Source organism: Puntigrus tetrazona, chromosome 19 (genome assembly GCF_018831695.1).
Source record: "Puntigrus tetrazona isolate hp1 chromosome 19, ASM1883169v1, whole genome shotgun sequence".
Classification (NCBI taxonomy): Eukaryota; Metazoa; Chordata; class Actinopteri; order Cypriniformes; family Cyprinidae; genus Puntigrus; species Puntigrus tetrazona.
In genome coordinates, this window is record NC_056717.1 from 1,116,962 (window position 1) to 1,135,352 (window position 18,391).

Below are 18,391 nucleotides of genomic sequence, written 5' to 3' on the forward strand. Positions count from 1 at the left end.
GGACAGCAGTTATTTTACCTTGCTAAAATAGCTTTATAGTAATTTTTAGAAAATGTTTACAACCGTTGACAATATTACATTCTGTGTTTAGGTTTACCACATCACAGTGTGCCATCTCTGATTTAATGCTATTAGACATTGAGCCGTACATCTCACATCGTGACCAAAAAACTAAACATGATCCACGTATTTTACCTCAGCTGTGCCATTGTTCATCATAAGGCCTAGACCCTTTAGCCGCAACACATGGTAAGAGATTCAGATTTATTTCAAATCCGGAAATAATATATTGGGGGAAAAAAAACAAAAAAAGGTGAAGTTGTAAGCTATTGCAGTTTGGTAAAACGATGTAAAAAGCACAGATACAAAATTATTTTTTACCTTGGCACTGTATCAAACATACATGATTTAAAAAATAAATAAATGACAACCATAAATAGTGATAATGTTAATAATCAAATTTTCCACAATGTTATGAGCATAACATAATGAACAATAAAAAAAAAAAAACATTTTTTTTTTTTTTGCTACATCACAAACTGGCCAAACATTTATATGTATATATATCTTCTTTTTTTTTTGAAAACTCATTCTTCAGACCTACATGTTCGTTTGACGTTTCCTGTGATCTTGCAGACCTGCGCGAAACTGCTAGAAGAGACGGGCCTAACGTTAGCGGTTATTTTTCTCATTTGTCTCATGTTCCACAGGGCTATTTTCTACATTAGCAGCAATTACAAACAGTAGAATAAAATCTAAATCGGGTGGCTCCTTACACACGGACACCCTAGAGAATACAGAATAGATTTTCTCATAGTCATAATTGCAATAACATTTTTCATTATATATGAAATTATTAATAATACCAGTAATCATCGACAATCCATTGAATAGTAATAATAACGACTTCAATTGCGACAGATATATTTACTGTACATAATACAACGGAACGTGAGAAGGTATTTGTAATTACACAGTAATTGTTTGTAAGTCTATGACCCATGTAATTTCCAGTGATCTGTAATGCGTTATAGAATCCAACGTAACGTCTACGTCACACTGCTACAAGCTCCTCTGTGCTACGAAGAAATATTCATCACTTACTCTAGCTAAATCTGTTTACGGCATATACAGAGGCTTCGCCAACACTTTTCGGGCAATGGCGGAGTTTCAGCCATCCGTTCTGACCTATTAAGACACACGACGTCTCGAGAAGCGACAATCAGCGTACCGTCGGGTCATGCGTTGACATGGGAAGCTTGACTTGGTGTAGCGAGAGACACAGCCATTCAATCTGGTATTCGACTGGGTTCCACCGATCCGTTTACATTAGAATAAAAAGGCCATGGAAATAGTCTTTCTGAGCAGTCCGTTCGAGTGTCAGATTGATTCAGTGCCTGAGGAGGCAAGCGGCTTGCAAAGGGGGAAAGTGTGGTCAGTCTTGCTCGAAATTAAGTTTCGTTGGTATATCAAAAACGTATGGCCCTGATAAGAGATCATCCTATTTCTCGCACTGGAAACCCCAACAGCATGTTGTACATAGTCTTTCAGTGTTTTGAGAAGGCAGGAAGTCCTTCACAGTGGAAGAGGAAATAGTCTGTTGTGCTTTTCTGTCATATTAGACTTGCTGCGTCCAAAAAAAAAAAAAAGTCAATAGTGGTTGCAACCATTTTCACAAGCTTAAAAAAATATGTATTCATAAAATGATGGATAGTCATCCATAACGTATTAGCAAAACAAATAGATAAATAAATACGTAACTAAAAAGAGATGGTAGGCAACGGTAAATGAAAAAAGTACAAATGACTGGAAAAAGAAAAGGAAATAAAACTGTTGAAATAATGAATTGATTAAAAAAAACAAAACAAGTTTAAATACAGAAATGTAGGTGTAGTTATTATAAATAATTAGATAAATACTCCTGCCTTTTTTTCCAGACAGTGGATCAAGATCTACAGTTTTGATAGAAGAGTTTGTTAATTTTTTTTTTTTTTTCATGGATTAATAAAAGCATGCAGGTTACATAGAAACATCCAGTGTGAGGTGGTTATTAGCTGGATCAGGTGTAACAAATCAATTTATTAGAACAATACATATTGTGTGAGTTATATATTTCGTATTGAATATAATACTGAATAGTTAATTTAAAAAAAAGAAAAGAAAAGCCACACACAGTGCTGTTAGGCACGTGTAGATAGTCAAGACATAGAAAACAGATTATATTTTTTTTGCCTATGGACAACATGGCAAGTAGCTGTCAACCATCTATTCTTCTTTTGTCAAAAGTCTTTAGCAAGTCTGTTTCGAGGTTGACAAAAGAAATGAGAGGAAAACAACACGATTCTGTTTGAGTTGTCCACAGAGCCGTCACGTCCCTAACTTGTAAATTCTTAGACACTTTATAACATATTTTAACATCACTTTTGACGACATATGTTTATCTGCTAATCTAAAAATGTACTTTATAAAATATACATCTCCCAATAAAATAGTTTCCGTTATTCCATTACTTTTTCCAAAAACAAACAAAGAAACAAAAAAATTAAGATCATTCATGCAATCATCGTTTTTCATTAAAAAAGGAAACAAATAGATGGAATTTTCAACAATTACTGTGTGATCTTATTTCCAGCTTTTTACTCAGTCGAGAAGTTGAATGCACGCAAACACATAATCCATTCTTCCTATCGCACTTCTGTTTAATTGTTTCCTTTCTTTCGTAAACGCACGAAATTCACCGCCTAAACTAACACAGTATTTTTTTTTTTTAAATAATCCACAAATTAACAATTGGTGAGAAGCGGACAGAGAGATCCGAAGCGTATTATTTTCTCAAACAAATTTAAAGGGCAAAATAAAATAAAAGATAATTATTCATGAGCGAAAAATACAGAAAATAGAACTGGAACTAGAAAGAAAAATGGTTTGATTAATATCTGGGGGGAAAAAAACAGCAATAAATTAAAAGCAAAATGTAGAAGCTACATTGATTTCTTGTTATAGGGCTTTCGTCTGTTATAAAAAGAAAGGCAGGGGGGGTGAAATGAACAAGATGCTTCCCCTCCTCTCTGAATGATCGTTTTTCAGTGTGCAGGTCATGTGTGAAATTGAAGATTGTCTTCTGCACCCCTGTTTTCGAAGAGTCATGTAGACCGTCCTATTTCAGGAATCGTGGCTGTTGCCCCAGAGCTTGAATGTTTCTGTTGTGTGTTTTTCTCTCATCTTTTTTTAAGACACGTGTCTTCACACTGAGAAGCCTGACTGCAAATGCGAAGTGATATTGCACTATACGGGAGATGAATCCCTGTGGTAATTTGATAACTGGCTTTAAAAAAAAAGGCATTTATCTATACTGCAAAAGTTGCTTCGAGGAGTTTTACTGCTGCACTGCTAAGACATTCAGTTTCAGGCCCAAATTTACATCGGGGTGCATTGCTCTACTCTGGCCACAAGAGGGCGCTCGCGTCACAGTGAAAGGGGCTACGTCCGCCACACTGTGGGATCAATTAAGAAACACATACACAGCCAAGATTATATCAAAACAAGGTCTATTATTTAAAATAACAAGATAAGATCCTCTTAATATATGATATTGCACCCGTATGTGTTGGCGTGGTTCATTAAAACAGTTCTAACATTTTTATATATTTTGCGGACTTACAAAAGTCTCAATCTTGGAACACTTGGTTGTGCTGGTTGAGCCCTTTTTTCTGAGAATAATAACACTTGCTCAACGAAAATAAATAGAAAAATGAAAATAAATCGTGTGAGCTCACATCCGAACACCAGCAGCGTACTAGTAAGCCATCTCAAGCTCTCCACCGCGCTAAAGTGAGCAGTCGCACTCGCTCTCTGGCTGCTTTGTAACATGGCCGTCTGTGCAGAGGGCCAGAGAAGAGCCTGTCGTTTTAAGGGGGTCCGAACGGCTCAGAGTCTCGTCTGAGCCTCTGTGATGTAGATCTCGATGCTGTCAGCGCTCTCCGTGGCAGAATTCTGACGGAAAGAGGCTGAGCGTTTGGTCTGGAGCAGCCTGCGCCGTGTCTCCAGCTTTTGCCGGTCGCCCACGTCCAGCGATTTCTCCCGTTCGGGAACGCTACGTCCTCGCGAGACCACCAGCATGCCTCCGGCCTCGGTTGTGCTGTCGGCACGCAGGCTGCCCGTCACGCCACCGACCGGCTTCTTTGGTAATGGAGGTGGAACCTTCTTGTCCTCCTGAGAGGAAGAGCAGGGGAGTGGCGTGACAGCATGGATGACCAATGCGGGGATGGACGGGAACGCAGGGAAAGACACCGAAAAGGCACACGTACAAGCAGAGGATATGCCAGAGAGGATGAAGACCAGGACATGTACGGAGAAGGGACAGCACCATGAAGTTGCAACATAAGAATGATTTGGATTAGTGTATTTAGGATGAGACATGACATTGTGGAAGCAGCAGACAGTAAAAAGAAAGAAAACAGAGAAATTAGTTACAGATTTGTTAGGCTTTAATATCTCAAAGCAAATGAACAGCTCTTAGGAAGTATATCAGCTGTTATTCCAGAACATGCATGTCTCTTTTTTTTTTTTTTTTTTTTTTAGTTCCTTTTCTTGCTGAGGTGTTTGTGTGATGGGAGAGAGCTGCTGGGGCCCAGCACATGGGCGGATCTTCTGCCTGCCGCTGTTTTGGCACTGGAGCGGAGCTGTGCAGTGACTTGAGCAGAGCAAAACTCCACTCTCACCTTCTTCTCAGGAGGTAATCTCCAGCCCGAGTCCTTCAGCCGCTGGAGGTCCTGAAACTTCACTCTGACGTCCTCGATGGCTAGCTGGAGGAGGTCCCAAAAACTGGCCAGATCCTGAGTGCTGGGCTGAGGGTATGATGAAGGATCCTGTGAGAAGAGGAGGGATGTTATAGAACGCTGCAAAGATGGTATATTTTTGTGGGCCAAAACCTGGAAATGAGTTAGCATTTAGGTACCACTTTTTTTTTCTTCGAATCTAAGCTCATGTTCTTTCTTGCCCACTTTTACAGCCACTTTGTGTTTATAATCATGCTCTTGAAAGCTAACCTGACTAAAACTTTCAGGGTTGTTGGAAGCTTAATGCATATATTTAGAATCTACATAGTTTATATAGATTATAAAAAAGGTAATGACATCCCACTATCATCCGCAACAGAAGCACTTTGAAGACACTTACCACACTCTGTTGGCACATCCTGAAGAACTGCTGGACTCTTTGTGACATTAGCATCTGAGCACTGCCTACAGCCCCTCTGATGAGCTCCAACACTGATCCACAAATCAAACCAATCAGAAGAAGAAAAAAACAGCATTTAGACAGAAAAAATTGTTCTTTGGGCAAAACACTACAGATTCAAGACCCCATGAAATCAATGAAAACTCATGTTTTGGGCCTTTTAGCGCATGTCATATTTACCCAACAATCATCTATTTCTCACTCACCCTCTTCCGACAGTTCATTTGTCTCTGCCTCTCTCTCCATGTTCTGGCACCATCCCTCCATCCTCTCCACTTCTGTCTGTAGGAGCCGCAGGAAGAACTCTCCATCTCGTAAGCAGGGCGAGGCTCGGCCCGAATCGGGTAGGCTCCTCGGGCCCTCGCTCCAGCCTCCCACTCCACGCTCAGGGGCCAGGGGCAGAGGGGAGTGGGAGCGGGGCAGGGCCCTCAGTTCTGGAGGGCCAGGCTCATTGGTGTAACCGCTATGGTAATCCTCACGGTAGGCCCACTGGCCCTGTGTGTGCACTGTGCGATACTCTGCAAACTGACCGGCTGATTCTGGTTCAGAAGAGTGGCGCTGGAATGAGCAGCCAAACTGCAGACCCTTGTCTTGAGTGGGTACTGTCAGCCCACCAAAACCCTCCGTCTCAAGATCGGCCTGGACACTTGCTGTCACGCTGTTGGAGCGTTTAAAACGGGCTCGTCTGAAAAAAAACACAGATAGATTCATTTAGACTCAGTATATTGATATATACTGTAGTAGGGATGTGCATCTCCATAACTGAGGCCAGTGTGATAAACATCTTGATGCATAGCCATTGATACATACTTATGAAGCAGCTAACAGTGAGATGTGATATGATTTACCTCTAATATTTGTATTTCATAAATCTTTTTTGTATTTCTTTCAGTCAGAAAGCAATGCTAATCTGTATTCTATGTGGCTCTCAGGAAACGCCTCAGTGTTGTGATATGCCATGTTCGTGTAGCAGAAGTGATGATAAGAGAACGTGTTTGAGCAACAGTTTAGAGAGAAAAAATAGATCTAAATATAAAATATTGGTCACAAATTGTTGGTCAAGTTTAAATAATAAAAGTATTGTGCATCTACTAATAATTATATATAAATAGTTTTTTAATATTGCATATATGGTATAAACGATGCATCGTAACACAATCTGCTATTAATTTATGTATTTTTTTTTTATCAACTGCAGAGGACGCACTAATTAACTATTCCTTTAACGTGCACTAAAACCTTTAATACCAAAAATACATAAATATGACCAAAGCTAAAAGTGTTTCTGGTAAAAAAATCAAAAAAGAGGCACACAAAGTTAATTAATGATCAGAAGACACAAAGCACATTAAGCTCATTGGTGGATGAGTGACATCACTTCACAGGTTTTGGAGTATTGCGTAATGGCTGCCCAATTATACCCTCTCACCTCACTCTGTGTTCCTAGCACGTACACCCACTCGCTTGCGTGTGTGTGAACCTTGCACCTGCACCTCTTGCTCATCTAACACTGACACATTCACACTCCACCCCACCTCAGAAATAAACCAACCACCCCTGACATCAGGAGAACGAATGCAAATATCAGACAGATAACGAAAAGATATATATATATATATATATATATATATATATATATATATATATATATATATATAAAATTATTAATTATAATTCATTAAATGCTCTCTAGTATGAGAATGTCCCTCCCAATAATGCAAACTGCCACCCACTAGCTAGTATGGAAATAAAAAACTTGGCAATTTAAATTAAATGAGGAGCCCTTCAATACTCCACAGCTTATTAGGAAATATATCAACACAGGTTATAAAACGTCTCTGGTTACTATCGTAACCTTGGTTCCCTGAGAGCGGGAACGAGACATCACAGAGATATTTCTCTATTATGGGAACTCCTTCCCTTTCAATCTTTCCTTCTTTTTCTCCTTTCTCCTTAAATGCTCCTTTTGCCTCCTCTTGGCCTGAATGTGTTTCAAAAGTTTTAAGCCATTTCAGAAATGTTATAGGATATAGAGATGAAAAAATGAAACAAGTTAGATCTACCTCTTGTCATCCTCCACCTGAACCCCTATGGAGTGCACCTCTCTCAGAGCTTTGCCTTCTGGGTCCGAGTCAGACAACGTCTCTGAGCTGTCCACCTGGAAAACACAAAGAGAGACATTTAACAAAATGTTTTACAAGAGAGAGACATCATTCGGACTGAATCTCTCATGGGATTATCCCCTCTTATACCTGCACTGCAATAGAGGGTCTCCACTTTCTCCCTCGTCCTTCCTGTTTGAACTCCTCTCCTCCAGCCAGAGCTTTGGCTAGGGACATACTGTTCTGGGGCAGAGAGGCTGATTTTCCCAGGCTGCCTCCAACTCGGTCCCTAGTTCCCCTGGGCCCCTCCAGAAGGTTATCAGCTGAGCTGCTGTGTTTCGGTTTCATTGGACCAGGTCCACCAGGGTAGGCGATGCTCTGAAGGGCCCTGCCGTTCAGACTCTCTGCGGAGTTGCTGCTCTGTCTGACACGAGCAGTGCCCCCGCCAAGATAGTGCCCAACTCTGGAGCTACGACCCCCGCTGCTCTCCGTCAGGTCCACTGAGTTGCTATGCTGTCTGGGTCGGACCAGAGCGGGCTGTCCTGTATTTTGGAAGTAGGCGTCCTGAGTGGACTCAGTGCTGCTCTGAGCGGTCACGGAGATCATTGGCTTGGACATGCGAGGGGGAAGAGGAGGGGGTCCTTTTCTGTATGGGAACACTAGACCGACAGAGACATAAAGGTTTTATTAAGAATGCTTTTCAAATATATCATTTATTTGACAGATGAAGGGCTGTTCATTCAAAACAGTCAGCACAGAAGGAATAAAACATACTCTTCCTTTGAGTTAACTTTCTGCTGAAGAAGGTAAATCATTAGTAAGGAGAACAGAGGAAAGGTCTTACAATACAAAACCTGCTAGAGGCTTCAATTACTAGGCACATTTTTTGTAAAGGTAAGAAAAAAGATGGACACACAAACCAACACGAACACGAATGTTTTGTGTACCATTACAAAACGCAAGTCAAGGATGTGGCACCTTTATATGGACGCTTTGTTTGTAATTTCATCCTCCCCACTTTTTGTTTTTCTTTTGGTCGTAATGGAAAAGAAAAAAAAAAAAAACAATGTTACTGATGACATAGGCTTCTGTATTTAAAAGTCTGAGCTCTTTAGTATTAGTAGGCAGTACTACTTGTTGTTCGTGTTTTGGGGCCATTGTTTTAAGGTAAAGGAAGAATTAATATTTTGGTAGTTTCGTTGCACTTTGAAAGTGAAATTGTCTGACAAGCTGAAACTTTTTAATAGACAACTTGATGAAGAGTTTGGAAAAAGTGTAGATAAATATTTCCTAGTGATTGCAAAAAAAAAAAGAAAACGTATTGCAGATATTATCCTATACAGAGCAAACTGCTTCTGAAAGCTACAGTTTACAGCAAAGGCAGTTCTTTGACAACGCATACAGATATATGCAAATGTATTCACTGTATCGAGAAGACAGAAATATACATATATACATTATAGCTTAAAATCCCCATTCGAGAATTATCATTCAGAAGCTTTAGACACATCCTCATGGCTTAAGTAACATCCGCTCACACACACAGACATATTCACTAGCTCTTGAAAACAGAGACATGAAATTCAGAGGGACACACTCAGAGATTAAAGGAGTTTTAAAAAAGCATGCCTAAGCCCTCCTTCCATCTCTCTTGTCCTCTCCTCATCCCTCTCTCTTAAAAACATTCAACTCCGGTGTGTCATGAGTGTTGCCTTGGGAAACTGCAGATGGATGCTTTTGACACTTCACAAGGGCTTTAATAAATCTCCTGTGAGATTCTCTACTCTAAACGAGAGAATAAAGGACAGTAGGGAAAAAGACAAAGTCATCCACATGTTAGTGAAAGAGGGAATAAATTCCGTTTGAAATCTTGACCATACAGTGTAAATTTTTTACAGAGAATTTCTGTTGTTTGCCTTTTGCCATGTCTTTTGGATTTTGTCATGTTAATTCATTTCAGTAATTCACCGACAAGATTAACACAACGACCATAATCTTGACTACAACCCAAGGGACAGTCAAGGAGACAGACAACTCATGGGAATTTGAGCATTTTAAAAGTGTTTACGATGTAACATTTGTTTACAGTCTTGATATATATACGAGAGCGTAGAGATAGAAGACTTTTTTGATCTAAATCCCTTGGCTGAAGCGAGTTTCTCCAGCAATTCCTATGAGACTGATCCAAAAACTCATTAAGTCACTAATCTAATCCCTGTGACAGCATGGAGAGTAGGTATACCCACACATACATAAACACATGCTGATGACTCACCTGCTTCGCCCTTCACGCTTCCCTGTGGGCCCGACATGGAAAAGACAGACAGGCAGTCATCGTCCTGGGAGCAGCCGGCTTGGATAGCCCGTACGTAGCTGTGACTGCGAGTGCGGAAGCATCCGGGTAGGTCCAGTGCCTCTACAGCCTGTGATTCCATTTCTCCAAACAGGTTCAGAGTGTCACTCAGCTAAAACATACAAAGGCTAGGTTTTAATGAAAGCTGAGGTCCAGATGATTCAGCAAATAATCAGAAATTTTTTTTAGTTGATAAATGGTATGTAAATGCCGAATATAATCATAGATTATAACTAATCAGGATTATACCTAGTGACTAGAATATGAGAGAACGTCCTCTGTTGACATTAAGCCAATAAGCATTTAAATAGAACACTCTAACAACCACCCAGTCATGCAACGAATGCCTTTGTAACTAGCAGAATGTAAGTTACTGTCTAGTTATGTCTTAGCAACAAGCCAAAACTCAACTTCCTAGTTATACCCTAGGACAGGGCCATCAACCTCGGGCGAAGGGAGGCAAAAAAAGTGATCACGCACAAAATCGGCTACCTGGAACATGGTCGTAAATTAATCATGAACGGACTGAGGAGGACAAATAACAAACCCCACACTCCACCCCAGAAAAGAAATACTGAATAGGCCAAAGCTGCAAACTGTATCTTACAAACAGTACCTTGCACCAGACCCATGTCAGCAAAGGATGGCAGTGCCCAGCAACTACCAGAACACCCAAGACACCAATTAGTTATGCCTTAGCAATCAGCCAAAACTCACGAGAATCCAGCTAGTTATGCAACAGCAACTAGCAATTACCAGACCACCCAAACCACCACTTAGTTATCTACTAGAAACCAGCCCAACCTCCCTTGCAACTAACAGGACATTAACTACCCAGAACTGTATTATAACTATGTTATGCCTTAGCAAGACATATTAGCGATCACCAGGACTCCAAAGCTACCTCCTAGTTATGCCAAACCAAATAGCAGGATATCCAATCAATGCATTACATTCCTAATAAATAAATAATTAAAATAACTATGTGTAATGAGAACACTATATGGTTTCACCTGAGCGCTGGTCAGAGAGCGTGTGGCGCTGCGAGAGCGAGCGTGGCCTTTAGGAGTGGTTCGACTGTTTGGGTAGACGTCTATACACTGTTTACATGAGTACCTGAGAAGAGAAGCACACCATTAAATCCCCAGTTTGCACTTTTCAGTCCCATAAACCAAAACATACCCCACTCAATGACTATGTGAGTTGCTGTACTATTGTACAATGACACACCCATATACCTTAACATTTTCATGTACTATTGGTTTTATATGTACAGTGTGCTACCTTTTAATAGTACAAATGCAAATTTCAAAATAGCAACACGAAACAGCCACAGTCTGGAAATTAAAACTGAAATCCAAGTGACAGCTGACTTAGATGTGGCGGAAGAGCGCTGGTCCATGCTGACGGAGCGGCGGAAGGCTTCTCTCTGGGCAATGAGGGCTGATTTGGGTGAGGCTTTGGGACTGGTGTCTGAGTCAGCGCTGTCATCATCCCCCATGGCCTTGATGTAGCTGCCACTGCGCATACGTCTGCAAGGGATCTCCCCACCACTGTCAGATGGACCACCACCGCACCAGTCATCTGAGGGAACCTGCAAGAGACACACGACTTGATGTAATCATAGCCTTCATTTGTGAAACTGAAGAGTTTCTTAAATGTATCTGTGTTTTTCAACAAATCAGTGAATGATTCAGTGACTCTTTCATTAAGGTTAGCTAGTGTTTTTTTTTGTGTATTATTAAATGACTCACATTTTGTTCCAGAATAAATCAATGCTTTAAACGACTGAGAAAATCTATTGTTTGAATGATTGCTCAATCTAAGAAAGTCACTTGTCTCCACCTACTGGTGTATTGATGTAATGTAGGAAGAGTGAACTCTAATTCACAGATTGACAGTGTCTGGAGTGATTCAAAGAGTACATGTGCTAATTTTGAGGACCTAAACTTACTGTCATGTAGCTATATATCATCTTGCGTTTTTGCTTATATCAGTGCAGCTATGTATCATTGATATGAGCGAAAACGCAATGATACTGCGACTAAAGGTTTATGTATAATAGATAAAAAAAAATTATTGTGACGAGTTGTGGCTTTCTGGTCACAGCATAACCAGAGGGGATGCAGGGTTGAACTGAGGGCAGCTGAGTAAAATGAATTCTGATTGGCTGACGGGGATGAAAGGCACCAGCTGTACATTTAGAGCTGTCATCACACTCAAGAGCTGCCCCTCGGCTGGGGCATGAACAGAGCACAGATGTGGGGAGATAGCAGGTTATGGAGGGGAGAGGCAAGATTATTTATTTTCATGAACTCTGCTCTCCAGAGCCATGTCCTTTTTTGATAGCATCGCTGCAAATTATTGCTGTTTTTTGCCTCTACATTTGCTCTCTGTCACATATTTTGAACACATGAAATAAAAAATGGTGTCTTACAAGCTATACAGCCACTAGGCGAGATGTTCCAGTGTTGTCTATGTTTTAAAAAAAACGACGTTCCCTCTTAAACTTGTTGCTGTCCTTGCTGTTTAACTGTATACATGCTAACTGTGTTTAATTTATGCGAATCGTTTAGTTTTCACTTTTAGGACGCATGAATATTGAATGATTAGCACACTTAAAGTGATAATTCACTCAACAATGAATATTCTGCCACCATTTACTCGCCCTCAAGCTGTTCCCAACCTCTATAAGAGGCCTTTTTTCTCCAGTCAAAAAGACAAAAGCTATTGTCAAGTGTTTAGTTAAAACATTCTTCAAAATATTGTCTTTTGAGCTCAAAAAAAGAAAGAAAGTCTTACTTGGGTGAATATATAACTGCTGTATTATTTATATTTTTGAGCGAAATATACCTTTAAGATTGTAGATATGGAATATCAGGGACATTTTTTTCCAAAAAGTGCAGTGCATACACCAAAATATAGACAAATAAATAAAACGATGGAAGATGTGACTCAACAGACGGCTTTATACTTTTCTCAGCCCTTTCTTTCACTGACATAAGATGATAATCCCACCACCAAATGACCAAGGAGAGTTGCACTTGTGCTCACACACACAAGATAAGGAACGCCTTATCTATCAATTGCCCTCTTAGTGGGATACTTAAAGGTCATCTCTTTCAAAAGGATGATGCGACTTGATCTCTCTATCCATCTCTGTTTCTCTTGGCTCCGCCCCCTCCTATCTTGCTTCTAATACACATATGCAGTATGGGTACATAAAAACACACAGATACTCAAACATAATTTTGAATCAGGAGTTCAATTGACCTCTTCTGGAGAAGCTGATCATCGATTTTTCTAATCCTTAGTTTGAGTGTGTCCATTGTTCTCTTTATTTCTCCTCAGACCTCAGACTTCCATTTTGTTCTTTTAATGCAGCAGAAAAATATTTGTTCCTGCAAAGACGTACGTGTAATGTCACTGCATTAATGTCATACCATTTTTCTTGCATAACTCTAAAATAATTGGACTCCTTCTGACCATTTTAAATGAATAGATCACTAAAAAGAATGTGATGTGCATGGAATGAGTAAAATGCAGGTGAGCAAATAATGACAGAATTTTAATTTAAAGGAACAGTTCAACCAAAAATGACAATTCTTTATTTTTTCACTCAACCTGATGTTGTTCTTAAATCGTGTGATTTTCTTTCTTCTGTGTAACATAAATTACATTTTGAAGATCTTTCCCCATCGCCCTACACAAAAAAACACATTTTCCTTCCTTGCAACCCATGTTGTTGTTCTCATCCTCTTATTTCCCCCCCAGCAGCCCTTGGTATTCTTTCTCATTATATTGACACATTTCACATCCTCCTGCTACTCTGCTAATTGCGACACAGATCGACTGACTTGTAACAGAGTGTTCATCTGGTTCATCCCCATGTTTCAGATCAGATCACATCAAAAAACTGCTCTCCCGCGATGAGCCCCCAACTGAGCTGAAGCCCACAGCTGGGTTTCTTTCTCCCCAGAGGCTCAGGGTAGTTGAGTCAGCTGCTCAGCCTTCAACTATCACTGTAAGACCTCACACTATTTCCTCTAGACCAGTTGGTCTTCATGATGGAAAACAGAATGAGCACCAGTGGGGTCTATATGTAGGCTTGGGAGTTTAGATGTCAGAATGTACCTTCAAATCCTGAGTAGCCTGCAGTTTTGAAAGATACAGTTTCAAAGTATTCAAACTACAGTCAAGCTTCACAAAGGTTTTATTACATCTAGTCTTAAGATGTATTTCCAGTGATCCAATCACAAATGGTCAGCGAGGATACATTTGGCACTACTAGATACCGCTTATACCTGTGGCCAGTTGCTTATAGCATCTATTTTAAAGGTATAGTCACTCAATCATGTAGTTTAGTTAGCTATATTTCCACTTATAGTTTCGTACTGTCCAACACTACACAGTAACTATTTATAGATGCATTTTGACCCTGTACAGACAGCAGCACAACTATACTGCATGACATTAGTGTGGTAAAATTTTATGGAGCTACAAGAATACTTTATAATAAGCAGATTGGTTGTCTGTCCAACACTACACAGTAACTATTTATAGATGCATTTTATACTGCATGGTAGTGTATAAAAGCAGATTGGTTGACAAATCAGCCAAACAATAGTGGTGACTGACCACATGTGTTTCTATCAGGGTGAAGCTGTGTAATTGCAGCTTGCAAGTGCTAATACAGGAAGTTAAATTAGTGTCAGAGCAAGACCTCTATGCATGGTTCTGTCGCCCTGAGCAACAATAGCAGAGAATGCAAGAGACAGCTCAGTTGGTTATGTCCGTCATAAAGCATTGACTTTTCTCTCTCTACCACTGAAGAGCCCGGGGACAGAGCAGCCTTCTCTATTGTGCTTTCTCACAGCAGCTATTCAGTTTATACTGTTCTGAAACTAGTCTTCTTTTCACTGAGCACCAGGTGTTTGAAGACCAGGCATGATGCGACATAGCATGAATGCAACAAAAATGATAACTAGAAGGCCACAAGCTATTTGACATACCACTTCCTCTACACAGCCTGATATTTTCTTTCAATACAACTCTAAGAAAAGTGTCATGCAGGCAACTAGAAAAAAAAAAAAAAAGCTGCAAAAATCACTCACATCTAAATCTTAATAAAGTCAAAAGGAGGGTAGGGTTAAGGTTGGAAGAAGTTGACCTGTTCTTGCAAAATTACTTATAATCATTAGGATGTATTTTTATAATAAAAAGTTAACAGATATTTAACAGAGTCTAATTCTCAGTGGTGGAAAGAGTATTAAAAATTTTACTTTAGTAAAAGCATTGCTACTTAAGGAATATTTGAATTGAGTACTGAAAAATAATATGACTCAAGTATAAGTAAAAAAGTAGTTCACTGAAAAACTAAAACTACTTTAGTATTATTATTATGATTTTTTTTATACCCAAAATAAGACGATGTGAGTATTATGGAGCAGGGTCAACCCCTAACACCCACGTAAGACAAGCTTCACAAGTAAGACCAAGGAAATCCCTAATGTGGACAAATGCATCAGATATAACTAGCTAAATAACATGCAGATCGAGACGCTTTGACTGATGAAACGTAAAAGACGATAAACACACAACTGCAATGCAACACTAATTGACATAGCTTGTATCACAGTATACACGTATTTTCTGTCACACTGTGATAAGAAGCGACCTGGAACCACATAACTGTTTCAAATATGAATGAAAGTAATTTTGGAGCAAAACAGGATATTAGTCTTATAAATTATTATGTTTGATGCTATAAAATCAAACTATTAGCAGAGAAAACAGTCTGTGACTCTTCTTGATTGGAATGGTTTAAAATCATCACAAAAAATGGATTCAATAAAGTATTGTCTTTTGTTGTTATAAGCGCGTCTAAAGTTTTAATGCATCTCACGACTATGTAGTTTATGAAATAATGTCTGTGTGCACAACAAACAGATGATTTATATATAATCATGTAATTGTATATTGTGATGAGCGTCCTGAGAGCTAGTCAGCATCGCCCTGGCAACCAACGCCGTGCACCTGGCGGCACTCATCATCAGGAGATCAGTCACACCTGCAACTCGTTCCGGCTGGGCTATACTAAGGAACTGCAGTTTGAGCTATGGCTCCATGCTGAATGAACTTAACTCTTTGTGTTTTTCACTCCAGATAGCAGTGTGTGACCGGTCTCTTCACCAGAGCACCCACGGACCCACTGCAGCCAGGGGTTTTGAAAGACTGAGCACTATCAAGCACCGGAGCACCTTCTCAACGCCACTTCACCTCTCCCCTGTTTGTGTAGAAATAAATTTATGTTTGAGCTCTCCTTGTCGTGTGGTTCTTCACCACATCACAATATGCATTGTTGTGACTAATTGTAACTGGAAAAATAGTTGCCTGCTGAAACTGAAATGTATATATCTTCATCATGACTAGATAGACAATTTTAATTTGCTATAATTTACACGCTAGATTCACCTCATAGTAACAATTTTGACAGATCCTTGGAGTGAGTATACAATTCGGCCAATGTTTTCTTTTAGTTAACCTTTTTTGAGATGTTTCCGTGTTGTTGTTGCTCATTAATGTCATGGACTGTGGGCGATGCCCAGGTGATAATTGAAGGTAGTGACTGAGTAGATGTGATGTCATATTGAAGTCTCAACTGCTCGTGAATAATCACAGCTACTTTATGCAGGCTGTTTGCAGTTATTGTGAATTTTACTGTTTTGAAACTTAGTTACATAGCCTCTAGACCTCACTTATCATGAAAAAAACTGGAAATTTCCAATTTTACAATATGGGACCTTTACTGTAGTCTCATTTGGATAAATCATCCGGTCATACATTTTAGAAACCTACATTGTTCTTGCTCCATCCATAAAATGTACCTTGTATTTTTGGTGAAAAAATAAATGTAAAGATTTAGTTTTATTTTACTCAAGTAAAAGTAAAAGAACCACAATTTAATTATACTCTAGTAGAAAAAAAGTAGGTAGGTGAATTAGTCAACAGAATGTTTAAAAAGGACCATCAAAATAAAGTGTTACTGAAAAATGTCACTCTTTTTTCACCTTTATATACAGCGATGGCTTAAAAAACACTAGTATTTCCATCAGCTAATTTTAATGTTATGTTGTAGTCTGTTAGTGGGAAATAACAGTTTACATTTCCAAACATTAATTTTGGAATTAATTTCAATAATCCAGTGAGATTTTAGTTTGCACAAAGAGTCTGACAACAGCTGGTGCTTCACACAGAAATCTGATCTCATCATCATCCAGTCTGCATGGAATGGCATGAAGAAACAAAAACAAACCGAGACAGACGAAATCTAGAAGATGTGTGGCAACGTTTCCAAAATGCTTCAAGAACCTACCCGAAAAGCTACCTGAGAAATAAACAAGTGTACCTAGGGCTAAAGCTGCTTTAAACCAAAGGATGCTCACACCAAACATTGATTTAATTAAGTTAACTGATCTGAAAATCTATTTATGGCATTATTATGACAGCATCCTCATTCTACTGCATTTCTGATGAGATCAGAACTCTGCATGGAACACTGGCTTCCAAAAACTATACTACTGTATTTTTACAATTAATGGCAAGATTAATGTATGGAAATGTAAACTGATATTTCATACTGACACACTACAGCAAAACATAGAAATAACAGATTTAAAACGTTTTTTTAGATGAAAATACTAGTGAAAACACTGGTGTTCTAATAATTCTAGCCACCACAGTATATATATTATTATTTATCTCCCCCAGGGTACCAACTGAGCCAGGATTCTCACTACTGTCTGCTAAAACAACAGGGATACACACAGAGATAGTGTGAATTTCGTAGGCCTTATTTAAGTAGTGCTCAACTGTTGTACCTGGAAAGGGGTGAAACCTCCTAGAGCTCCATCCTGTTACCTTAGAAACATAACCATATGCTGACACTCGGTGGGAAGTATGAGAGAGTACATAGGAGAACAATTATCCTCATTTAACTTGATGTCATGTCAGATATAGTTTCCTCCCCCATTTGTGTGTGTCCAGAAATAAGTATTTGTGTTAGCGGGTCTAGATGTGTTCACAGTGGGTGAGTATAACAGCCTAACAGTATATGTGTGAGAAGAAAGTGAACGACAGAAAAGAAAACAATAATTGAGTCCAATTACACTATGTGCTGCTCGTTCGTCAAGGAAACAGCAGGACATGAACAGGAGAGGACTTCCAGTTGACAGTGTGTGTCATTGTTCACGTTTTCTTAAGTTGCATTTTTTTAACAGCAAATATTGCTGGAGACATATTTGAAATCATTTCAAAATAAAGAGAACAAAGGATCAAGCTCTTACTGACATGGTCTGGAACTTCATTAAAAATAAAGTTCATATTTTATTTTTTAATGTTTTTTAAATCAAAAGGAAGTGATGTAAAGACTCTATTTTTCTCCGGCTTTGCAATGTACAATGTCTTGTACAGCATTTTTAGTTTTTGGTTTCTGCGTTTAACTTTTATTTAAACTTAATAATAATAATAACTACACTATTACATCATAAAGTGGCACATTCCACAACCGTTTGGCTGATTGACGTCTATATAAGCTGTTTTCAGACCAACAAGATCGTTTTGAATTCTGACACTTACAGGCTAACACAATGACCTCTTGAGTCAGTTCATGACCCCTTTAAACCATATAGGCAGCCAC

The 18,391-nt window shown here is 39.2% G+C and overlaps 1 protein-coding gene across 2 annotated transcripts in view; it reads right to left on the reverse strand.

Annotated features, from left to right (window-relative positions):
* Window positions 1-9: 9 nt before the first annotated feature.
* dlgap3 (discs, large (Drosophila) homolog-associated protein 3) overlaps window positions 10-18,391 on the reverse strand; it is a 131,853-nt gene continuing 113,471 nt past the window's right edge. For both annotated transcript variants that reach the window (XM_043218161.1, XM_043218162.1), the window contains 9 exons: window positions 11,067-11,287; window positions 10,707-10,809; window positions 9,616-9,805; window positions 7,491-7,999; window positions 7,302-7,396; window positions 5,445-5,923; window positions 5,179-5,270; window positions 4,722-4,868; window positions 10-4,212 (listed from right to left, as the gene is read on the reverse strand). In XM_043218161.1, coding sequence (XP_043074096.1) covers window positions 3,928-4,212; window positions 4,722-4,868; window positions 5,179-5,270; window positions 5,445-5,923; window positions 7,302-7,396; window positions 7,491-7,999; window positions 9,616-9,805; window positions 10,707-10,809; window positions 11,067-11,287 — 2,121 coding nt within the window. In that variant the 3' untranslated portion in view covers window positions 10-3,927. The remainder of the gene's footprint in view (window positions 4,213-4,721; window positions 4,869-5,178; window positions 5,271-5,444; window positions 5,924-7,301; window positions 7,397-7,490; window positions 8,000-9,615; window positions 9,806-10,706; window positions 10,810-11,066; window positions 11,288-18,391) is intronic.